The 25,962-nt window shown below is 43.4% G+C and overlaps 1 protein-coding gene across 1 annotated transcript; it reads left to right on the top strand.

Annotated features, from left to right (window-relative positions):
- Positions 1-469: 469 nt before the first annotated feature.
- LOC146960867 (lipoamide acyltransferase component of branched-chain alpha-keto acid dehydrogenase complex, mitochondrial-like) lies at positions 470-19,067 on the top strand (the record flags this gene model as incomplete). The annotated part of the gene is made up of 10 exons (XM_085771986.1): positions 470-731; positions 4,139-4,214; positions 5,192-5,373; positions 7,799-7,926; positions 8,824-9,082; positions 12,091-12,257; positions 12,386-12,463; positions 15,330-15,521; positions 15,610-15,681; positions 18,885-19,067. Coding segments are annotated over 10 exons (1,584 nt in total), but the record flags the coding sequence as incomplete, so codon positions are not given.
- Positions 19,068-25,962: the final 6,895 nt, after the last annotated feature.

Consider the following 25,962-nt stretch of genomic DNA (forward strand, 5'->3'; position numbering starts at 1 on the left):
CATTATAATGCAATAAATGTGTAATAAACTTTGCCGCATTTTGTTATAAGTTGTTACATATTGCATTATTACAAAATACAACATAAGTGTTGCACTTTTTCATATAGAAAATGTAATAATTTTGTGCAAAATGTAACAATTTATTACAATATGCGGCAAAGTTTATTACATATTGCGTTCAAGAATTTTACAAAAAAAAGGTTACAAAATGTTACAAACTGTTGCAGATTTTACAAAATATTACATCATGAGGTGAAATTAATTACATTATTACAAAATGCGGCTTCAATTAAATGAATAATTAAAAAAGACAGTTTTCTTTACAATTTATTTAGTAAAATAGAAATGAAATCAAAGAAATGAAATGTTTTGTATTTGTTCCTACAGGATGATCAGGAGGAGAGCGAGGCTGCAGCTCAGAGGTCAGAGGTCATCTCGCCTGTCCCCCCGTGCAGCGCTGTGACGTCGTCGTCGTCGTGGTGACCATGGTGGGGGGCGTGGCGGTGTGCGGCTCCATCAGCTCGGTCAGAGCTCTGTGGGAGACCCGGATCAAGAGGAGGAGGGAGGAGCAGGACGAGGAGGAGCAGCAGAGGAGGAGGAGCGGCACCGAGCGGCGCTCCAGACTCAGCCTGGGGGTCTGGGAGGACCGGGCCCTTCTGGCTCGACTCAGACAGAAGCTGCAGACCGAGGACGGACGGCTGGTGCTCCGCATCGAGCAGGAGGAGTGGAAGGTATCAGATTATTGTCCTGGTCCAGTCTTCGGTCTGATGCAGGGGCCTAGCTTAGGGTTAAACATTTGGGGGGGAGGTTAAGACATCGGTCTGTATAGGGATTTTTTAAAGCAAAAAAGTCAGCGTCAAGGCCGTAGCTACCATTGAGGACACCGAGGTCATGACCTCGGTATTTTTTTCGGCCTAATGAATGAAAAAAAAAAAAAAAAAAAAAAAGTGCAAAGTATTAGGGAGGACAGATGGAAGGTGACTGAGTGACTCTCCTCTCTTGTCCAAACAATTCCGGTAGGCCTATAATGCTCTTGTTTATTGACGCCCTCACGTACGCTGGTGTTTGTTTACTGGTCGCGGGAAAAAAGGCGATTCATTCGGAAAAAGCGAGTGATACAGCGCGTCGCGGAGCCTGCGTGCATGGAGGAGAAGGCTACTGAGTGAGTCGGTTGGCTCTAGATAAACTGCTCTTTCCAACCAGTTGTTACACTGTAAAGGTTTCGTACATACGTGCACTTGTATTATTTCGGGACGGAACCTCATGTATGCGGAGAAAACAGCTGTTTAATAGGGTCAATTCAGCGCCGTTTACTGTCTGTGTCCTGCACTATGCACTAGTTGAGCTACAGTAAGTGGGGGAGAGCAGAGACCTCTTTCCTGCAGATACTATACTGAGGGGGCATCTACTGCACTGTCCATTCTTCCATCAACTTTATGTGAAAAGCACAGTGACATGATACATTTTATGTTTACAGACAGGGGAGTCACTAAGTTTTAAGGACAGGGGGGGCTTAGCCCCCAGGAGATGCACAAGATGTGAGCATATGTGGTGCACGAGCACAAATATTTCACAAACAAAGACTGTGAAATTTTTTCAAAAAAATTTTGGACAGATTTAACAAAGAGCATACGGTGTAAAGTTTAGGCAACCATTAGTTTTATTTCAGTCTTTTTTATTTATTTAAAGAAAGCTAAGACCTGTGAGATTACTACAGACATGTCTGGAGTAGGCTACAGTAGAAAATGTAAATTTTTCATCTCTGACTAGTAAGAATACTAACAAAAATCACATTAGAGTAAAATCTACCTTTGAATCATGGGATATCAGGCAAATTAATAAGTAATGTGTAGGCTAACTGTAAAAGTTGATGCTAAATTTTGCAGCTGTTTTATTATCAGAGATACGTATGTCCAGGTGCAATTTGACCTTTGGAAAACTAATTAGGCTATATTTCACTAATAGCCAGTGTCATAATATTCACTCCATCCAAATACAACTGTTTTTGGCTCATTTTGATTTCACCTAGACCTCTTCATATTTTCCCATTCAAAGAAGACCATACAACCGAAATGAAGTTTGACACCAATATTTTACTCATAAAAAATATGCATAGAAATGTGAAATACCACACAAACCAACAACCAAAATTTGCTGCAACGAGGAGCAGTCAGATGTATGTTTGTGGTAACTATAAGGAAAAGCAGACAAACTTCCTGGGCCTGTTTCAAAGTGAGGAACACAGCTGACGCTCCAGAAGGAAGTCACCCAAAGATAGTAGGCTATAGCTATGGTAAAAAAAGAGTGCACACTTCACCCTAGAAACCTGTTCATCTTTATGTTAACAACCAGGACCTTCACATTGCATTTCAGACTCTTTTTTTTTTCGAGCTGGAATTAAACTTTATAATATAATATTTTTGCTACTCTGTGGCTGCTACGAATGTGAGGAGCTAGTCTACTGTTTGTAATAGATGGTGTGTTCTCATCAGAATTCAGTGAAGTTGGGTCTTCTCTGGATGATCACTAGTGATGATAATATCATAAAAATGGCATTAATCTAATATGATGTGTGTAGTTTTTATCTGTCAAAGTGCACCAGATTGAAGCCTTTTAATATAAAATTGCCCCAAATTTCTGACGCCACCCCCCCGCGCACCACGACTATGACCTCGGTATTTCAAAAATCCTGGCTACGGCCCTGGTCAGCGTATGCGTGGAAAAGTGCAAAATCATTAAAGCAGATATCAGTGGAATGTTTTTGTTAATATAAGTCCTAAATAGTCCTATTTTCCGTCAGCAATCACTTACATGAAGTATTTCAGCCTAAACACGAGTCTCTCCGTCACTCTGCTCTGCTGTAACCCGAGGAGAAAATTTTCCTTGTGGGATACAAGTGTTATCCAATGATGTGTTATGTATGTATGACAAATATTCTTATTCTGTGGGTAATGGGGGCGGGACTAGATAAGCTTTTGCTTCTCCCGCTTTTCCCTTTCGGCCATGTATTGTATTATTTGATGATGAAGTGTGATGATGATGATTTAAATTGACATGCCCGAAATAAACAAATTGATTGATTGATTGATTGATAGCATTAGCCGAAACGGCCGTGCCACTGATATCTGCTTTAAAGCAGAAGTAAGCGATCCGGTCGTTTTCGCTAATGCTGCGTTCCAGGCAGGCTTTTGAAATCGTAAATTACAGCTTCAAGTCACAACTTACGACTTTGTAGCGTTCCAGGCAACCCACTCGTGTTTCTCCGACTTGTTTTACCTGTGAAAGTCACTATAACGGCCACTCGTAACTTCTGACCGGTGAACTCGTACCAGATCGAACTGGTACGACTTCACAGGAAGGAAAAACACGAGTCTACGAGTTTCCTTGAACGCACCATAACAGTCCTCGTCCCTACGTCACCACATTCACGGCGTCCCTTGGCTGCACACACAGCCCTGCATGCCGTTCTCTCTCCTCATTGGATAAAAACTGTAGGATACGATAAATGTTTTCTCCTGGGCTCAGAGCAGAGCAGAGTGACTGACAGACCCGTGTTTCAGACCAAACACTCTATGTAAGTGATTGCTGTCGGAAGATACAACTATTTAAGACTTATATTAACACAAAAATATCACTTACTTCTGCTTTAATAGGGCCCGACACAGAAATGTCCATAAAACTACACAAAAACCACTTAATATTCCTCCACACTGCTTGTTCACCGCAATCCAAATGTCCTGAAGGGAGATAGTCCAGAGTTTACACTAAACTATGTAATTCAGGACATTTTTACAGCCTAAACAGTCCTGGATTGAATTTGCCTGGGGCGCGCTCTTGTGTTCACACAATGCACTCGCTTGCACTACAGAAACTGCAGCAGACAAATTTTTTCTTCTATCTTAAAAAGTATCAAATCGCAGTTCCTTCTTGTTAGATCAAGATTCAGACAGGTGAAGCTGCTCCCACTCGGTGGTTGAACGCTGTGTGTTTCACGCAGTCAGCTTCCTGATCTGAGCTTTGAGAGCGTGACGATCAACAATCGACCTGTTCAGGCTCCAGATATCGGCCGATTGATCGGAGCATTCCTGATGATGATGATGATGATGATGATGATGACGTCGCTGTGTTTCTCCTGCAGTGAGTCGAGGACCCATCGTCCAGTTCAAGCTGTCGGACATCGGGGAGGGGATCATGGAGGTGACGGTGAAGGAGTGGTAGGTACCAACTAAAACTTTAACGAAAACTTTCTATTACAACCATCCTCAGTTCCTCGATTGTTTTCCTTTTTAACCAAATAATTATCTTATTTTAACTCAAATTCAAACTCTCAGTCAGGTCTCTGGTTGGTTAGTTAGAAAATAAACAAGAACCTGTGAAGGACATGATTATGTATTGCACTTAGACATTCATTTTTATTATACAAGAGTAATATGGTACATTCTTAGTTTAAATAACTAAACACATAGTTAAAGGTAGGCTACGCTAATGGAGTTTTTACCACTATGACAAACATCCTTTTGCAAAATCTATCACAGTAAAACAAAACTGTCAAATTACATCAAAAGACTAGAATGAGACTAAAACTGATTTCCACCGATTTAACCCTCTTGTTGTCCTTCTGGGTCAAATTGACCCAATCTGTTCCCTTCCTCCATCCTTCCTTCTTTCCTTCCTTTCACCCTTCCTTCTTTCCACAATCCCTTTTCCCTTCCTTCTTTCCTTCCTTCTTCCTTCTTCTTCCTTCCTTGAACGAATCTGTTCCCTCCCTCCCTCCATCTTTCGTTCGTTCGTTTGTTCGTTCCTTCATTCCTTCCTTCCCTACGTCCTTACTTCTTCCTTCCTTTTTGACCCAATTGACCCAATCTGTTCCCTCCCTCCATCTATCTTTCCTTCCTTTTTCCCTTCCTTCTTTCCTCCCATCTTTCCCTTTGTCCTTCCTTCCTTCCTTGACCCAGGAGGACAACAGGAGGGTTAAACTAAATCCAGTCTATGGTGAGTGACTCAGACTAAAATGAAAATAAATATTCTTGTCAAAATGGACACCACAGAACAAACACAAACACTGAGACCAGTGAATCCACCACAGACCCATTAGACCAGTTCAGGTCCTGGTCCTGAGACCAGTTCAGGTCCTGGTCCTGAGACCAGTTCAGGTCCTGGTCCAGCTGAGCCCGGTGTGTGTGTCCCTCAGGTACGTGAAGGAGGGGGACAAGGTGTCCCAGTTCGACAGCATCTGTGAGGTCCAGAGCGACAAGGCGTCCGTCACCATCACCAGCCGCTACGACGGCGTCATCAAGAGGCTCTACTACGACGTGGACGCCACGGCGCTGGTGGGGAAACCGCTGGTCGACATCGAGACCGAGTCCAGCTCAGGTGAGACCGAGTCCAGGTTTATGTTTCTCTTAGCGGATTCACACTGGCACGGTTCTGGTTCTGGCTCTGGTTCGGTTCTGGAGTCTCAGGCCTGGACTACACGTATATGGATATTTTTTTAAGCGGATATTTTCGTCTTCGTTTTAAAAAAAAACTCGGTCCACACAACAGAAATATCTCTGTCCATATAAAGAGGCAAAACTGGTAAACGATTTCTCCGTTTATGTGGGTGAATTCGCTGTGTTCGTGTGGTTGAGAGGCCCAATTGGACAGAAAAATGTGCGTTTAGGATTATATCGTATTCGTGTAGTCCAGGCCTGAGAACCTCGGTGCCATCTGGCGAACCAGCAGCTTTCACACCAGTTTAAGTGGAACCAAAGTGGGAGGACGTCATTCCGCGTCACACAGGCGGAAGTAAACACAGCAACGGCTCTTTCCGAAACAGCAAACTACCGTACTACTTACTTTTAATTAGGGCTGACCTCCAAAAGTCGACTATTCGACGATTCGATTCGGAGGGGTCTGATTCGACTATGAACCTCGTAGTCGAATCTAACCAAGACCATACCATTCTGACTATATGGGGGTGCCCACGGCTGCTGAGCATAAATTGTTACATAGAATGTCTTTTTTCGTTATAAAAAGACTATTTTGATACAAAATCTGCCTACTTTCTGTTAATAAAGAGTTCAAAATGATGTGTGCGTTTAAACGGTAGTCTTAGCTTCTTACTACGTATTAATAAATCACCCACTGCAGTTGCACAATCAAATGAGCGGAGGTTTTTTTTTTTTTTTTCAAATGAGCGGAGGCGCAGTAGGACCGTCAAAGTCACGGTACTCAGAAGTCACTGCAGAACACTCACTGAGTGGCAAAAAGACGAGAGGCAGAGCCGCCAAAGTTTAAAATCAAGGAAGTCTGACAGTCTAACTTTGTCAACATTTATCATGCATGACCTGACAGAACAGCAAAACATTGTGAGGATACATCTGACTTCGACCGAGTTACATTCAAGAACCTGCTTTCAATCACGGAAAATAAATTAACTCCAGCGGTGATTTTTTTTCGATGGATCAGCTGTGTTTACCGTTTCAAGTGTCAATAGTTCTGATGGTTAGACAGATGAATTAGTCCCTAACACATCCTAAAGTTTGACATGTCAGAGTTTTTCAGAAGAGGAACTTGTTTTTTTTCCGACTTCCGAGTTGTCATGAACGCACCATAAGTGTCGGACTCGGGAGTCACAGCTGTGATCTCGTCCCTCTACAGCCTGTCTGTCTCTCTGCCGGTGCCGCGGTCACACTGTGTGTGTTACAGGATTGATTAACGTAATGTACGGATTGTCGAGTCCTTCTGACCTCCGTTTGTTTTGATACTACATGTTTTACCCGGTTTCTCTGTGTCCACGACCACCGCTATCCTTCATCACGTTGAGGGATGTTTGATTTGCCACTCACAGTCCGAGCAAAAGGAGCGTTGTCCAGGGCAACGTGACATAAACGCATACCCTGGCTCACAATGGCTAATAAAAATCATCCAAAGTGTGGAAAATAAATAAAGGTATTTGTTTTACACCTACCATTGACTACCGGGAAAAAGTCGCAAATTTGCTGCTATCTAAAAAAAAAAAAAAAAAAAAAAAAAAGGTTCGACGATCAGTCGACTACGGCAAAATCTGACGAATCAGATTCGACTATGAAAATCCTTAGTCGAAAACAGCCCTACTTTTAATATTTTTTCATGCTAGAAAGTAACTGTTAAGATCCCAAATATACGGCCAGTTTATCCAAACGACGGCTGTTTAGAAGTTTGCTCCGATGTATTTTGGAGAAGTGAAGCTCCGCAGCGACCGGGACATCACAGAGACAGCAGCCGGTCTGCAGAGCTGCTCGGCCGGCCAACCTCCGTCGTCATCCCGGGGGGGAGAAAACGATGGCTAATTAACTTACCCGCAGGTTTTTAGAGGTTTACCACCGGCTGGTTAAATTATGTTTAGGAGATAAATGTCGGTCTCATTGATGAAATCTAACAATTGTGGCAGTAGCATTATTTGTTTGAATGAAAAGTGAAGCTTCCCGTGTGGACAGAGCAGCGCTGCCTCGGGGCTCTGTCTGTAGCCTACGGACAGAAATCACCACATTTACATCAATAAATAAATGTTTTACAATGAACCGATCAGTCTGCATTAAGTTTTATTTTACTAAGCTATACTGTATATAACATGGTTACGGTTTCCTGCTGCTTTCCTGCTCGTCTTAAGTGACTTGCCCACTGATGATGTCACGGTTCGCAAGGAAAAACCAACTATTTTTTGGTTCCGCTGCGAACCGACTTTTCAGGTTCCGAACCAGTGTGAAACCGCTATCTGTGTTCTGTTTGTGGTTCTGGTTGTGGTTCTGGTTCTGACCGGTCCGTCTGTGTTCAGAGGTGATCCAGGAGGAGGACGTGGTGGAGACGCCGGCGATGGCGCGGGAGGAGCACACACACCAGGAGATCAAAGGTCACAAGACTCAGGCCACGCCGGCCGTCAGACGCCTCGCCATCGAGAACAACGTGAGTCCGTCCACGTCCACGCCGGTCCGGTCGTTAGGACTGAGACTGGTTTTAACCCTTCACCTGCTGCGATCTGCAGAGTATTGATACTGTAACAATGTATGTCTTAGGCTGTCTTTACACTACAAGATTCAAGTGGCCCAATTCCTCTCAAGTGGCTCAGTTCGGATCTGTAACATGAACGTGTAAAAGGGAAAAATACGCATTGGAATCGGATTTGGTCAGATCAGAATCAGGCTCCGTTATATGTGGAAATAAATCAGATACAAATCGGATATCTGCCAGTGCGTCTGCAGTCTAAACAGACAGATCGGATCTTTCCTGGCAATGCGCGTCGTATGTCAGCAATAATACGAAACATGCGTTTCGCTGAACCTCTGCAGCCTGTGATTGACACGTGGGGCTGACCTGGATGACCGTGGCCAGCTGTGGTCACTGTCACAGGAGTTATTACAGTGTTTCATTTTCATGGTGTCCGCGCGTCTGTTTGTTTTTTTTCCTCAAGTTCTTGTTTACATATCACAGTCATTTATATGCGGATTGAGGGCAAGAAGGAGTGTGAAAAAAGAAAGCACGCGAGATAAACACCAGATTTCACATTTTCCTGCCGGCAAAATCTGAACCGAGCCGATTAGAAATCAAGAGAGGAAAAACAAACTGTGTCCAAGAGGCTTTGTCCCGGCTTCACGAGAGTGACGGAGGATCGGGCGGTGGCACAACAAGAAGTTACAGCAGTAACGTCTGCAATTTCATTTTGAAAGGAGGGAAAACAGACAGAGCTCGAGCAGAGAAGTGAAAGATGTAGAGCAGAAAAGACAGTGCGAGAGAAAAATAGTGTGTGTGTTTTAGTGGTCAGCAGCTAAAGGGTTAACTGTGTTTTTACCGGCGTGTGCTCAGATCAAGCTCAGCGAGGTGGTGGGGACGGGACGGGACGGACGCATCCTGAAGGAGGACATCCTGAACTTCCTGGCCCGGCAGACCGGCGCCATCTTACCTCCCACTCCGTTCCAGGAGATCCACACTCCGGGTCCGGGTGCGATTCCCGCTGCCGCCGCCGCCGCTGCCCGGCCCGCCGGCGCTCCGGCCGCCATCAAGCCCCCGCCCGCCATCCCCAGACCCGTGTTCACCGGGAAGGACGTGACCGAGCCCCTCAAAGGTCAGAGGTCATCTCAGCAGTCAGCAACGGGAAACTGTGACATCAGCGTAGGGGGGGGCAATATGGCAAAAATATCATATCATGATTTTTAAAAAATGAAGTCACGATTTCGATTTCATCACGATCTTAAATCGTGAAAACAGACAATTGAGGCCAAAGAACCTTTCTGAACAGATTTTAATCTAAATAGTTGCAGTTTTGCCAACATGTGCAAAAACACACACACTCTGATAAAGTACACTCTTGCAACATAAAAGGTAGCTTTTAATAAACATGAAAGTAAAATATCAATGAAGACATTACTGTTTGTTTTATTCAACACAGTCATTTTAACAGGATTTTAAGTATATCAAAACACTAAATAGCTGATTGAAAAGGGTCAAATAAAAATACAAACTAAAGTAACTGTTGTTATCTCTTTTAGCAAACTTTGAAAATGTCCTTTGTTTGCGCTTTGCAGCATAGAACTGCAATTTATAGAATGAGCCCCAGACGATCCTACGATCTCTGCACTTTGGCAGATCGTCTACACACTCTAATCCTTCATGATCTAATATCGCCATATCGCCCAGCCCTACATCAGCGCAGACTTTAGAGACTCTGAGATTATTGACCATGAGCTGATCAATCAATCACTTAGTCGGTTAGTACTGGTTCTTTAAAGGGCGTAGGTTTGACACAGACCCAGATGGTGGTATAAGAATTGCAGAAAAACCTGAACCTTTAGCCTTCAGTAGACTGTGAATACTGTTTTCCTTCTTTATGACTGTAACACTAATAGAAAGAGTAGTGAGTCCGAGGAATAGTATGACACCAATATCTAAGCCCTAAGTTCAGTGGGAGGATTAATAAGCAAAACACAAGTGTTAAATTTTAGACAATAACTGGGTGCATTTATTCACCATAGAAAAATAGAAACACTTCTCTCAATAAGGTCTAATTCACCTCTATGTTATGCTTTGACAAAATGATAAAACCAAATACAGTAGACCAAGTTCAAGTGAAATTAAATGTACCTCTGTTTACCTCAGAGCTCTGTAAGATATCACAAATAAGAAAGAAAACACAATGATTCAATTGGCCAATGTAAAGTACTGTACCCGGGTACTGAAAATAATAAACTTAAATGAAATCACCTCCACTGTAAAGTGGGATCTTCCTCACAAAAGGAAATTAGTCCTTCAGTTCAGTTGCAGTCTTTTCAAGTTCAGTTTAGTCAAGTCAAAAGTTTCAATGTCTCCTTTTCGGTTAGTTCAGTCTCAGTTCAGTTATGTAGGGGCCCCCTTTTTTATGTTGTTTTGTCAAGTTTCTTATCTGGAATCCAGTTGAAGCTGTCCTGTTGTTTCTCGATCCACGGAGTGGCTCCACTTGCAGCTGTAGTAGCGGCCTGGCTGCCGCTCACCCGCTGAACCCACCGCGAGTCGCCGTTGTCTCCTCTCAGAAGTCAACCATAAAAAAAACCAACCTGCATAGTGCACAGTTTAACCTTAGTTAAAGTCCATATTGATTCTTTAAACTATGCAGCATTAGTAAAACCTAACAGCTCGTTTTTCTCTGATATCTTTTTCATCTTTACTTTTTTTTCACACAGTCACAACAGAATACATATGCCTTCAAGAAAATAAAACTTAAAAGGCTATTTTTCTGTTAGCAGTATTTCTTTTACATCTTGAAATCAACAGCGATATGCATTTTCCAAACACATCACGTTTCTCCGATTGTTTTTTTTCATCATTCACGGTCATTGAAATTAGCTCAGGCTAACACAGTTAAAGCTAACACTGAAAACACAACACACTCACCGGAGAATAGTCATCAAAACACACTAGTTAGTTATCCTCCTTAATCTTCTGGCAACACAACGTCGTCCCGAACAACTTTAACCTTTTCTCGGACAGCAAAAACATAAAACTTAACGGATATATCAACATTCACTCCACGCTGCTCACGAAAAGCTGCATTCACACTTGCATTCATCTTGTTTTTGTTCACTTCCTCCTTCTTCCTCATTTCTACCGCTGATTTCTGGACCCACTGGTGAGCGTAATACGCCACCTTGTGGACATTTATATGCTACTACATGCAAAAATCACAACACTTAAAACCATATACACTATGTTAAATTTATGGGGCTACATGACCTTGAGGTGCATCTAGGTGACCACAATTTTACTGATTTAAATTCATACGGGAAGCAAGTTGTTGCTAAAACTGGGAGCTTTTAGTTAGGGCCACGGGGCAAACACATCGAGGCACTGTCCTCTGGCTTCTGCAAGACACAAGTCTCGTCTATTGGTGTATTAATCCACGTTTCGATAGGTATTATAGTTTTTGATCAGTCACTGTTTAATGACCATGACCCTATTTGGAGAAGTGTTGAGATTATAATGGGTGTGTATTGGGTGGAATGTTCGTGTCAGAGTGGGAGAAGTTGCCAGAAATTGTCTGAATTTTTCTCTTTCCACGCTGCTCACGGGCACAATTTACACTCTACACACATAATCTTTTCCACAGTTGTAGACAAACTTGTCCTCTCTCTAACAATGTGTTCATCAAAGCAGAGAGACTTACAGAATTTAAACTGTGAGCCTCTCATTGCGGCCAGGTCTCTTCCTGCCGCCCATTGACTCTAATACAAAGATTTTCTGAGAGAAGCAGAGGGGACCCCTGTTTATAACTTGCAAATGTTTCTAAAATATTTACTGTAGAAACACCAAAGTCATATCAAAGTGTTCAGGAAGTCTTTACGACGACCACGGTCTGCTTCTTCTTCTGATAGTAGCTACCGTTTTCTCAGAATAAGCCCAAATGTGAGACCAGCACAGAGGCAGAAAATCACCCTTTTTCTCTACATTTCGTATGTTTGTGTCACTGAAAACGTCTGACCCAGATAAAAAAGTTCTTGGTTTGAAAGTCTGTCCCAACTGAATTTTTAGCTGAATATCCCTTTAACAGCAGATCAGACCTGTTATGTGTCAGATAATCATTAATCAGTTGTCATTGATCAGGTTTCCACAAAGCGATGGTGAAGACGATGACGGCCGCTCTGATGATCCCTCACTTCGGCTACTGTGACGAGGTCGACCTGAGCCGCCTGGTGGCGCTGCGGGCGGAGCTCCGGCCCCTCGCCGAGGGCCGGGGGGTCAAACTCAGCTTCATGCCCTTCTTCATCAAGGTAGGAGGAGAAGAGAGGAGGGTCTGAGAGGAGGGGCGAGGGGGCGGGGCTTGGCGGGGGCGACCTTGATGCTGATTGGTCACGTGATGTTTGGCGCTGACGTTGATGCTGTGCTCTCATTGGCTCAGGCTGCCTCTCTGGGACTCCTGCACTTCCCCATCCTGAACTCCTCATTGGACCAGAGCTGTCAGAACATCACCTACAAGGTACGATCCGGACTGGACACTTTCTACATTGTAGATTCAAACTTTTTCTTTAAGACCCAGTTGTTTCAATCCGTTGTTTTGCCATCTAGGATCATGTAATCCATCTCTACCTTTACCCCAGTTGTTCAGAGCAGATACAAGCTTCTCTAGATGACCAAATCCAGATAATGAGTGTTTTAAATGTGTAAACAACAGGTAGAACAGCAGCATGGAGACACTCAAGAGTGGATTTATTTGAAAATGGGATGTTTGTGTTGTTTTCTCTGCTGTTTGTTGTTTCTTCAATGTCGTTTAAACAGCCAGACCTCATCTGACCCAGAACTAGTGTTGTCACGATACCAACATTTTGGCACCGGTATTGGTACCAAAATGTTTTTCAATACTTTTCGATACTTTTCGGTACTTTTCCAAATAAACAGAGAACACAAAAAATGTCATTATTGGCTTTATTTTAATAGAAAAACTTAGAACTATAATATATGTATCAGTAAATAATCAGTAAATCAATAATCAATCACTGCTGCTGCTGCAGGATTAAAATTGAAATTTCCATCGATATTAATCTGAACTCTTCCTAAATTAAAACATTAGTGGTCTGTTTAAAAATGAATATCAACTTGTTTTCTTTGTATTATTTGAGGTCTGAAAACACTGCATCTTTTTTTGTTATTTTGACCAGTTGTCATTTTTGGGAGAAATTGTTATCAGTAGTTTATAGAATGAAACACAAACGATCATTTTACTCAAACACACACACCTATTGTTTCCCATACGTTGACCAGTGTGTGGTGCAGTGTCACAGAATCAAGACCAAGACACAAATTGATTCTGCAGAGAGAGAGAGAAGCGAGCATGCATGCCAGTGGTGTGCGGTAAAAATGAAACTTACCAACCAGCAGTGTTAACTATTAATTAACGAGTCTGTGGCGGCCCGTCTCTCACGTGCGCGCTGGTGCACACACACACACAAACACGGTCAAAGTTTCCTGATCCGACTAAAAAGTTCTGATCAACACAAACTGAGGGTTTGATCCAGATTAAAACAGAGACTGGATCACGTGATCTGGTTTTAGTTTTTGCAATAACCCGTTTTCAAGGTTTTATCCGATCAAACTGGGCACTTTTAGTTAGGGCCACGGGGCAAAGACAGCGAGGCTCTGTCCTCTGACTTCTGCAAGACACAACACTCGTTTATTGGTGTATTAATTCACGTTTTTCGGTATTATTTTAGGTATTATAGTTTTTGATCAATCACTGTTTAATGACCATGATCATATTTGGAGAAGTGTTGAGATTATAATGGGTGTGTATTGCGCAGAATGTTCAGGCTAGCATGGGTGACATCATTTTTCTCTTTCCACGCTGCTTTCAGCCACAAATTACACTCTACACACATGATTTTTTCCACATTTGTAGACAAACGTGTCCTCTCTCTAACAATGTGTTCTAGTGCTGCACGATTTGATAAAAATGTGCGATTGCGATTATGGTGGAAAATATTGCGATTTGCGATTGCGATTACGATATTGTAAATTAATGCTGTAAGGAGTCTATTTGCTTGATTATCAAGCACAGCACAGGAAATAACCATATTTTAGGAGTGTATTTCTCAAATAATAAGTGTTTCCTTACAGTATCTTTGTATTAAATAAAAATAGGTAACTTTTTGTGCAGTTTCATAGTCTACTGCGATGCCATCATTTATTACAATGCCTTTCTCCCCCCTCCCTCCTCTCACAGCACACAGGTACACAGGTAACACAGAGACAGACAGACAGACACACACACGCGCGCGCGCGCGTGCGCACACACACACACAACGGAGGAGAGGAGAGGAGACGGCAAATGAGTGTGGCGTAAAATAAAAATAAAAAATAAATAAAAAAGACAGTTAAAAGAAAACCAAACACCGGAGCTTTCTGGTCGTTCGCCCCAACAGGCATATACCTCCTCATTTTTTAAACGCACTGCACATGTTGCGGAGGAAAACACAGTTCGCTCCGTGACGCTAAAGCTCCACACCTGCTGTAATCACAGGGAGACGGTCCTGCAGCACACGGAGCGCTGTCTGCCAGCTGGGTCGTCACGTGATCAGACCTGCTGGTCACATGACTACTGACGGAGTCTGCTATGCTGCACACATTAGCGGCTCCGCTCCACACACTACAGGAGTTAAAGTCCCGTTTACAGGCTCACGCGGTCGCACATTTATGTACTTTAAATCGCCAATCGCACTCTTTCGTGCGATTACGTAATCGCACGGCGTGACATTGCGATTGCAATTGCGATTAGATTAATCGTGCAGCACTAATGTGTTCATCGAAGCAGAGAGACTTACAAAATTTAAACTGTGAGCCTCTCATTGCGGCCAGGTCTCTTCCTGCCGCCCATTGACTCTAATACAAAGAGAAGCAGGAGGGACCCCTGTTTATAACTTGCAAGTGTTTCCAAAATATTTACTGTAGAAACACCAAAATCATACCAAAGTGTTCAGGAAATCCTTACGACGACCACAGTCTGCTTCTTTTTCTGATAGGAGCTACCATTTGGTCAGAATCAGCCCAAATGTGAGACCAGCGCAGAGGCAGAAAATAACCCTTTTTCTCTACATTTCGTATGTTTGTGTCACTGAAAACATCTGGCCCAGATAAAAAAGTTCTTGGTTTGAAAGTCTGTCCCAACTGAATTTGTAGCTGAATATCCCTTTAACAGCAGATCAGACCTGTTATGTGTCAGATAATCATTAATCAGTTGTCATTGATCAGGTTTCCCAGAATCCGATCAGATCACTGGGTCTGGATCAGTCTGACCCGGTTACTTCACATCATTTATATCTAATCACCTTGGTGTGTCTCTTTGCCCTCAGGCGTCTCACAACATCGGGCTGGCGATGGACACGAGTCAGGGTCTGCTGGTGCCCAACGTGAAGAACGTGCAGCTGCTCAGCGTGTTCGACATCGCCCAGGAGCTGAACCGGCTGCAGACGCTCGGCGCCGTGGGGCAGCTGGGAACGTCGGAGCTGACGGGGGGAACGTTCACCCTGTCCAACATCGGATCAGTGAGTCCAGACGCCGCCGCTCTGAGGACGGAGACGGACTCTAGACCCGCTCTAACCACAACCTGTTTCCTCTGTGTGTGTGTTGTAGATCGGAGGGACGTACGCCAAACCAGTCATCCTCCCTCCTGAGGTCGCCATCGGAGCGCTGGGGAAAATGCAGGTGAGTTCCAGACTTTCCCACGGCCCATGAACACACCACAGAGGTCAAGGTACTTAGATAAGCCAAGCCCCGCCCCCTTCCTGTGTGTGTGTGCAGGGTATATAATAAAAAAAGAAAGAAAGGTAATTAGAGTTTAAAGGGATAGTTCAACATTTTGTCAAATTGGCCCATTGCCATAATCCAGAGCAGAGCTGCGAGCTGCTCAGAGCTACGCTACGGAGGCTCATTATGGGATTTCTTGGTTTCCCTCTAGTCAGGTACAAATATGACTTGACCCTAAAAAAATTCTAACAAAAGGTTTCTCAGTTGTTTTTTATAGTATTAGATGTCCTTAATAACATACTAAAAGTTTACCAAAATGTGACCACTAGAAAGGTGTTATTTTCAAGATGGCGTCCAAGATGGATAGGAAGCCTGAGGAGACACCACAGGTGAATAGGGTAAAATTTTTAACTAACAGATATCACCATGAAACTTCCCAAGTTTATCACTTACATTAAGACAAATATTTTTTGTATTACAAGTTTTGTCAAATTGTATGTTTAAATATGTAAATTAGGCAATATCTCATTAAATATGCGCTAATTTGCATATCCGAAATCTGAACAATGGATAAAAGCCACTTTCAAATTTCTTGTTTTATTTTGTTGACATACTAGAGTCAGAAGTTTTTACAGAGGGGATATTGGATATCTCTCTTTATCACTCTGTAAATGAGAAAATACTGTCACCAGCCCTAAAAATTCAAGTTGGTCGTGTTTTTAGGAGTAAAATGTTGTATAAATCAGGCTATGAATGATATATCAACAATCCCCTCTGTAAAAACCTTCAGAATATAGAAAGGGATCAAACTGGAAGGTTTGGTGTCTGTAAGTGCTGCTGAAGTGGAGATTTCGGGCTCTTATACAACATTTTACTCCTAAAAACACGACGATATTTGAATTTTTAGGGCTATAGTATTTTCTCATTTACAGAGTGATAAAGAGAGATATCCAATATCCCCTCTGTAAAAACTTCTGACTCTAGTATGTCAACAAAATAAAACAAGAATTTTGAAAGTGGCTTTTATCCATTGTTCAGATTTCGGATATGCAAATTAGCGCATATTTAATGAGATATTGCCTAATTTACATATTTAAACATACAATTTGACAAAACTTGTAATACAAAAAATATTTGTCTTAATGTAAGTGATAAACTTGGGAAGTTTCATGGTGATATCTGTTAGTTAAAAATTTTACCCTATTCACCTGTGGTGTCTCCTCAGGCTTCCTATCCATCTTGGACGCCATCTTGAAAATAACACCTTTCTAGTGGTCAAATTTTGGTAAACTTTTAGTATGTTATTAAGGACATCTAATACTATAAAAAACAGCTGAGAAACCTTTTGTTAGAATTTTTTTAGGGTTAGGTGTTTTTTTTTCATATATGTACCCGCCTACTCATCAAATACACAATCCAACAACTCCACAACGCTCTGGCGGACAAGTTGTGAGCTGCACATTCACCACGCTATGAGATAATAACACAACGTTACCACACAGAGTTGTTTTAGAGGGAAATACAGAGACTGTTGATGAAAAACTGTCCCTGAAGGCAACGCGCATCAGTGGTTTTGCATGAATTTACCTCCGTCCAATCAGGAATCACAAAAACCACGCCCCCATTGCTCGACTCCAGCGTGTGCTTCATTGCAGCTGGAGACTGTTGTATGTATTGCACCACAAGCAGAGCGATTGATATAACAGAGGGGCTACAGCAGGCTGCCGCTATCATGTTCTTCTATGGGACAGACAGCACTGAGCTTGCTTTTGAATGGTAAAATATTAAAAAATAAACCCTATAAGGTACATTTACAACTGTTAACTGAATTATTGTACATCAATGTCAGTTCTCAAACAAAAGACAAAATCTTTTTGCTTCATGGTTTTATTTGTCACTCCGAATTGAAGATTAGCCTGCCCTACAGTAAAAATGGCATAAAATAAAGAGTAAAGCAATATATTAACTCATTGAGTGCCAACCACGTAATTTCTCGTTTTTCGTTCCCATGCGTTGAGTGCCAAAAACGAAATTTTTCGTTTTTTGCTTTTTTTTTAAATTATGAAAATAGACACTTTAATACACATTATATGTAAATTTGGGGACTCTACGACGAGGAGAACTGAAATAGATGACGATCAAAGTCACATGACAGCTCATGATCTGGAAGTTTTTATCATAACTCAGCTTCTGCAAACGGAGTTCTGCATGCAGATGCAGCAGCTGCTCCGCTGCTGCTCCGCTCTCACCCGCGAGGCTGCAGCAGCTGGGAGCTGAACCAGGAAGCTCTCAGCCCACTGTCCCGCCCGGTCTTCATCTGGAGCAACACCGTGTCCTCCCCAAAGTCCTCCCGCGGTAAAATCTGATGGTCTCTGGGTCAAAGCAGACCGGCACCACCGACCCGTACCACAGAAGGACCGTGACCACCGGCGGGACCGGTGTTCGCGAGCCGCTGTGGCCGACAGACCCTCACGTTCCGCGGCGAGAGGCTGTGACACGGCACGGTGCGTCTGTGTTATTGTTGTTTAGTGGCGCCCCCCCCGCCCCCGATGGTGGTTTTGTGAATAGAACAACAATTGTTGTGTATATTTATCTTATACGAGCCCTTTGATCCAGAAATGCGAGTGTCAGAAGAGCGACAGGCACAAACAGCGCACCTTTCATAAAAGACGCTCTATCTCCTTTTCTAGAAAAAAAGGAGGGATTTTGGTGAAACCCAGCCATGTTTAGCTTGACTTTTCTCAGGAACGGAGGCACGTAGAAACAAACGGTTTGTGGCCATTTGAAGGATAAAATTAAACCTTTCAAATGAGCTACAGTATGTGTTGGTGGCAATAATATAGAATACACTATGGCTCTAAAATAAAAAGTCAAATATGGTCTAATTTGCCGGTACACTTGACTAAAACTTTGGAAAGGAGCGCGGCACTCAATGAGTTAAGCGGTAATATATGTATTTAAGCATCAAAGATGTTCAATCAAACCAACAACGTTCAAAACACACAGCCATTCTCACAAGTATAAAGTCCGCTAGCTTAATGCTAACGTATAATGTAAAACCTCATAGACGGGCTAACAGAAATTAGCATCGCATTTCGTGGCAACCGACTAATTTCTGACACTGTGTGTGTGTGTGTGTGTGTGTGTGTGTGTGCTCTCAGGTGCTGCCCCGGTTCGGCGCCGGCGGTCAGGTGGTCCCGGCTCACATCATGGCGGTCAGCTGGTCGGCGGATCACCGCATCATCGACGGCGCCACCATGTGCCGCTTCTCCAACCTGTGGCGGGAATACCTGGAGAACCCGGCCAGCATGGTGCTGGACCTCAAGTGACCGGACCCGACCGGATGGAACCGGATGGAACCGGATGGAACCGGACCGCCAACACTAACACACCTTCACCTCTCCCCCTTCGCCGCCATCGCCACCGCCGCTGCTGCTGCTGCCTTCATCATCATCATCATCTTCTTCTTTTCTCTCATTTCCTTGTTGCCTTTGAGCGAGTTGCGGCGGCGGCGCGATGCGGCGGGGGAGGGGTCAGCCTGTCAATCATGTCGTTTCCATGACAACCACTCATTCACTCACCCACCCCCCCCCTTACTCTCTCACTCTCTCACTCACTCTCTCTCTCTCGGTTGGAGGTTTAGAGGTTTTTGTAGTTTTTGGTCCAAGTTGAACCAGGGTTCAGCTCTTCAGGTGCTGGTGGTCTGGGTCTGGATTCTCTTTGCTGGGGGGTCGGGGGTGTGTGTGTGTGTGTGTGTGTGTGTGTCATCAATAATTCATCAGTTCATTGATCAGTTTGGACTCTGTTATCCTGGACCAGACCAGTTTTGTTGTTTTTTTTCTATTTGGAAAATTAATCCTAATAATAATAATTTTAATCGGTGAAACTTTTAATTTGAAAATCACAGGAAGTGAGACTGAACCAGTGTGTGTGTGTGTGTGTGTGTAAGAGAGATCCAGAACCAGAGTCTGATTGGGGGGGAGGGGGGGGGGGCAGAACTGGGTCCTGAGACCTGAGACCCGGGTTCACCAGAGTCCAGTTCCATCAGTTCGATCCAGATCAGATGAACCCGTCTGGGATCTGGTCCAGTTTAAAGTGGTTTTCTGAGTCCAGAACCAGGACCAACCGCTCTGTGAAAGGTCCACAAAGTCTCCGCTGATCATCAGGACCAGAACTTCACCTGGTTCTGGTTCTGGTCCCGGTCCTGGTCCTGGTCCCGGTCCTGGTCCGATCTGGTCCCGACTGACTGAACTGTGTGTAAATGAACCAGTGGACCTGCTGCTGGTTCTGGTTCTGGACCCGTCTGACTGTTACTGCTCCTCCAGCTCCTGAGGGGAAGACCTGGTCCTGGTCCTGGTTCTGGTTCTGGTTCTGGTTCTGGTCCTGGTTCTGGTCCTGGTCCTGGTTCTGTAGCTGCTAAGTGCCCCCCCCCCTCTCTCCCCTCTCCCCTCCCCTCCCCCCACCAGCTGCTCCCTGACCTGGTTCTGGCTCTGGTCCTGGTTCTGGTCCCGGTCCCGGTCCCGGTCCCGACGTCTTCCTCTGGGCTGCTGGGTAACGATGGTGTCGTAGGTTTTTTTTTTTTTTTTTGATACTGACCTTTATTTTGTCTATTTTGTTTTGTTTTGTTTTGTTTTGTTTCATGTGTTGAAATGTTTGTTGTTTGTTGTTGTTGATGCTGTCGTGGTTTTGTGTTGGGATGTGGATCCAGATCAGGACTCTTGGACCTGGTTCCTGGTCCTGGTTCTGGTTCTGGTCCGACTCATAAACTGTGAAGTGTCTGAACCCTGGTCAAACGAGAAAAAAGAAAAAAAAAGAAAAGAAAAAAAACTCAATAAAGTTGAAGTGAACCAAGTCTGAGTCGTTTGTGGTGAGTTCAGTTTCCTCAGATAACGTGGGAGAAGTCATTTTCTGGTCCTGGACCCAGTTGTTACAAAGGGTTAAAAACTGATCGGATTTTGGATCATTGATCAGATCAAATCTTGAAAATGGATCAAACCTTCATCAGTTTGTGTCGTTCAGAGCTTTTTAGTCGGATCAGGAAAACGTTGATCCAGAACATCAGGATTATTCTGATCCCAGCAGTTTGGTGGATTCAGGAACAAAATGGGATTTAAATTAAATGTTATCTGGTCAAATAAACAACATTTATAATGTAGAATATATAAAGTTTTGATTATTTCACAATTAAAGAACTTTTTCCCAACAATTAGCAAATTTAATGAGATTTGAAGTTTAAATTTGAAACACATGGGGAAATGTTCCCAATGTATTTGACTGATGTACTGTATATTTGCATTTTTAAAATCTATTTAAACAGCCAGACCAGATGAGATCATTTCTGGCTGTTTAAAAAACACTGAAGAAACAAAAAACCAATCCAACAAAGTATAAATGAAACAGTAATCTCTTTCAATGAAAAAAACATTTTTTTAATTGCTTTATATATATATACGGTATATATATATAATTATATACAGAACAATACAATTCTCTTTCTCTTTCTTGTTTTTGTTTTGTAGTTTTATTGAGATTTTTGGGGATTATTCTGTTATATGTATTTTAGTGATTATGTATGTAGTTGGTATATTTGTGTTTAATTTTTGTATGTTGTTATTTATTTGAGTCTGATGTAAAGGATTTATATCCTGTATCAGATGTTTTTCATTGAAATTAAATTAAATTTCATTAAATACATTTTTTGCCAGGGGTAATAGTTACAGGGTATCCGCGGGGTCTTAAAAAGTCAAAAATTTGAAAATCTAAATTTTAGGCCTTAAAATGTCTTAAATTTGTTGAATTATTGTGTTCAAGTCTTAAATAATTTTAGACAGGTCTTAAATGTTCTTATGCCCACCATGGGCGAGCATTTCACTCGCATTTTGCCCCTAAAAAAAAAATACATGTGTGAACCGGGAAAATCACAAAAACAGAAAGATCACAACCTGCGATTGGTCAAAAACTACAAATCCCACAATTCTCTGGCCTCAACAATAACAGTAGTTAGTGTAAGTAAGGGAGAGTGGAGCTGTCGGTGAAAAGAGGAAACAACGCCACGTCTGGTCCTGTTCTATGTTGTCCGTTCACACCGTCACCGTTTATTCGTTACGTCCGCGGTGTAAAAGGCCGTGACGCAAAGACGCGATTAGGCGCGAGACGCGATTAGGCGCGCGACGCGGTATACGCGACTTTTTTTTTTTGCGACGCAATACACGCGATTCTTTTATGGCGACGGGACCATCGCGTCTTCGTCTATTTCATCGTGTTTGGTGGGAAGACCCACAAGGGGCTTCCCACCAAACACGAGGAACGCTTTTTTTTCGCGCGAGCTTTGACGCGCGACCAAACGCGAGATACGCGATTTGACGCTCGTTTTGACTCGTGTAAAAAAAAAAATCATTTTCACTACAACATTTTTTATTTTTATTTTTTCAAAGGAGGTTAAATCGAAAGCAACTGGACTTAGTTATTTGTCTGAAGACGTTTCACCTTCATCCAAGAGGCTTCATCAGTTCTACGCATCTGACCAGGCTGGGACTGGTCCAACTGGTCTGGAGACTCAGTATAAGTCCGGTTGCTGAGACTTTAGAGTCAAAGAGGAGCAGTGCGTCTGCGTCGCTGTGTCGGACTGTTTGGATTTAATGAAGAAGCTGCACGGTGTCCTCCCGTATTTTACCTGGGTCGCTACCGGAGCTTGATAAATGGAGAGAAAAAACAAACGCCAGGCGCACGTCGCGGTGGAACCGAGAACAGCTGAGTTTTCCTCCTCCAGCTGAACAGCTGATCTGTGATCTGTGGTGAAGACGTACAGAGACCTGCCACTGTGTCACGGTGCATTAATATAAACTTCAACCTCAGAGCTGTCTGTCCTCAGACTGTCCTGACTGTCCCTGAACACCACACAGAGACAACATGGAGCTGTGTGAGGTGGAGTTTTATTTATCATGATAATTAATACATACTTAGTAACAAGCCTGTAAGTTCAACACATCAGTATGCTACTGTGATTTAACTAGCCTAGTTAAATAAAAAGATGTAGTTTAATTAGTCTAGTACGAAGAGGGGGGTATCATGCACCCCCCGGAAATATACTTCTAACCAGTGTTTCTAGATTGGAAAAAATGTGTAGAAAATGATGAGCTATGTTAAAAAGTTGTCAGAATGTCCCATGTATCATTTTTATGCAAATTAGTGCCGCCATTATCGAAAAAAACCTAATTTCACTATATCTCAGCCAATACTGCAGATATCTGAACAAATAAGGTGTCTAGACCCATGTTTTGGGGGTCAGAGATCACAATAAAACTATTCATAAAGTGATCACATGTTGGTGGCATGCTAGTAAGCAAACCTAACCCTTTTACCAATTACAAGACGCCAATATTGGAGATACCAAATAAGGTGTCTAGACAGAGGTTGTTGTGTGTTTAACCAAGGTTTATTTGGATCAAACATCATAATAGAACTCTTGTTGATGTGACCACTCTTCTCTTTCCCATGCCAGATAAACAGTCAAGTAAATGGTTCTCCACTATGCATCACTCATCATCGTTTTCACTGAAATCATCAGAGTTAAACTCATCCTCTCCTTCCTCTTTCTCCTCCTCTTCCTGTTCATGCTCTCCAGTGTCATGGGGATCAACCAGTGAAGTTGGTAGGATAGGACCACAGGACCACACCGGTTTCAACACTCCTTCATCAGTCTTCATCCATCCCTGCCCCTCATCATAGGGTTTTGGTTTTTCCAGAATAGGTTCATCAGCTCACCTGTACAAGTCAACACGGTAGTTCACACGTCAGGCATGTGGCTTCAGAGCAGAGTGGCATGGAGGAAGGTGAGCCAGGTCAACCTTAGACTTGTAAGTGAGTTTCCTGTCCTCCCCCACCATGTTGCGTAGCAACTTGGCAGGGACAACATCCACTGAAGACTCACAACTCTGTCCAGACATCAGACAGGTGAATTGCTCCAACTGCCTCAGCATCTCAGGCTTGACACTCTAGCAGTCACTGAGTTGACTGAATACGTGAAATTGGGGATTCTTCTTCAAGGGCCCCACCTTCCTTCTCCCTTTGATGGCACTGGTACAGTCTTCTCCACTGAACACATAGAACCCAAGATGAGTGGCGCGGTGGTCTTCTCCCAGGGATTCTGCAGTACTACTACTGCCTGGCTTCCGGTGCACCTGTCCCCACTGATGTTGAGATGGACGTGTTACAGTACGAGCAGAAGCTGTGGGCAAGGCTGCTAAAGCTGACTTCATCAGACCCCTACAGTGTGAAGATCCAGGAAGCTTCTCAACATCTCTGAGCTTGCAGAATCCCTGGGAGAAGACTACCGCACCACTCTTCTTGGGTTCTATGTGTTCAGTGGAGAAGACTGTACCAGTGCCATGTATATATTTTTGGCTTTTTCATGCCTTTATTTGACAGTACAGTTGAGAGAGACAGGAAATAGGGAGGCAGAGAGGGGGGAAATGACACGCAGCAAAGGGCCGTCCGATGTGGGATTCAAACCAGGGCCGCCTGCACGAGGAACATAGCCTCAATATATGGGGCGCCTGCTTAACCCACTGCGCCACTCGACACCCCGGAAGGTGGGGCCCTTGAAGAAGAATCCCAGGTTTCACGTATTCAGTCAACTCAGTGACTGCTAGAGTGTCAAGCCTGAGGTGCTGAGGCAGTTGGAGCAATCCACCTGTCTGACGCCTGGACAGAGTTGTGAGTCTTCAGTGGATGCTGTCCGTGCCAAGTTGCTACGCAACATGGTGGGGGAGGACAAGAAACTCACTTGCAAGTCTAAGGTTGACCTGGCTGGCCTTCCTCCGTGCCACTCTGCTCTGAAGCCACATGGCTGACGTGTGAACTACTATGTCGCCTTGTACTAGCGAGCTGATGAACCTATTCTGGAAAAACCAAAACCCTATGATGAGGGGCAGGGATGGATGAAGACTGATGAAGGAGTGTTGAAACCGGTGTGGTCCTGTGGTCCTATCCTACCAACTTCACTGGTTGATCCCCATGACACTGGAGAGCATGAACAGGAAGAGGAGGAGAAAGAGGAAGGAGAGGATGAGTTTAACTTTGAAGATTTCAGTGAAAACGATGATGAGTGATGCATAGTGGAGAACCATTTACTTGACTGTTTATCTGGCATGGGAAAGAGAAGAGTGGTCACATCAACAAGAGTTCTATTATGATGTTTGATCCAAATAAACCTTGGTTAAACACACAACAACCTCTGTCTAGACACCTTATTTGGTATCTCCAATATTGGCGTCTTGTAATTGGTAAAAGGGTTAGGTTTGCTTACTAGCATGCCACCAACATGTGATCACTTTATGAATAGTTTTATTGTGATCTCTGACCCCCAAAACATGGGTCTAGACACCTTATTTGTTCAGATATCTGCAGTATTGGCTGAGATATAGTGAAATTAGGTTTTTTCGATAATGGCGGCACTAATTTGCATAAAAATGATACATGGGACATTCTGACAACTTTTTAACATAGCTCATCATTTTCTACACATTTTTTCCAATCTAGAAACACTGGTTAGAAGTATATTTCCGGGGGGTGCATGATACCCCCCTCTTCGTACTAGACTAAATACCATAATATCTAGGGCTGACCAAAGGCCAATGTCTTTACTTCATGTGACAAATATTTATTACTTGTTGCTACGACTCATTTTAGCTTCTTTCACCAAACTCCCATGATGCACTGAGCTCCTACATCCCATCCTTCTTCTGTAGGGCTGCTGTGTGTGGACCAGATGCTGCCGTCACCATGACAACGTCCCAACGTGCAGGAGGACAGAAACTCCAGAGGTCAGAGAGGAGGTGGGAGGTCCTCCGCTCTGATTGGCTGAGAGACCCCGACTCCTCTCCCAGGACCCAGGACCGGCCCAGTCATGTGACTCTGAGTGGGGGGGGGGTAAGAGGGTAAGAGGGGGGGTAAGAGGTGGGGGTATCTGTCGGTCACATGACTTGGAGACTCTGACTAAAATTAACCAGCAGCTGATCTGATCTCCTCTGTCCTCTCTCTAACAATGTGTTCATCGAAGCAGAGAGACTTACAAAATTTAAACTGTGAGCCTCTCATTGCGGCCAGGTCTCTTCCTGCTGCCCATTGACTCTAATACAAAGAGAAGCAGGAGGGACCCCTGTTTATAACTTGCAAGTGTTTCCAAAATATTTACTGTAGAAACACCAAAATCATACCAAAGTGTTCAGGAAATCCTTA

This window comes from Trachurus japonicus, unplaced genomic scaffold (assembly GCF_045865225.1).
Source record: "Trachurus japonicus isolate A0001 unplaced genomic scaffold, Traja_1.0 AP029893.1".
Lineage (NCBI taxonomy): Eukaryota > Metazoa > Chordata > Actinopteri > Carangiformes > Carangidae > Trachurus > Trachurus japonicus.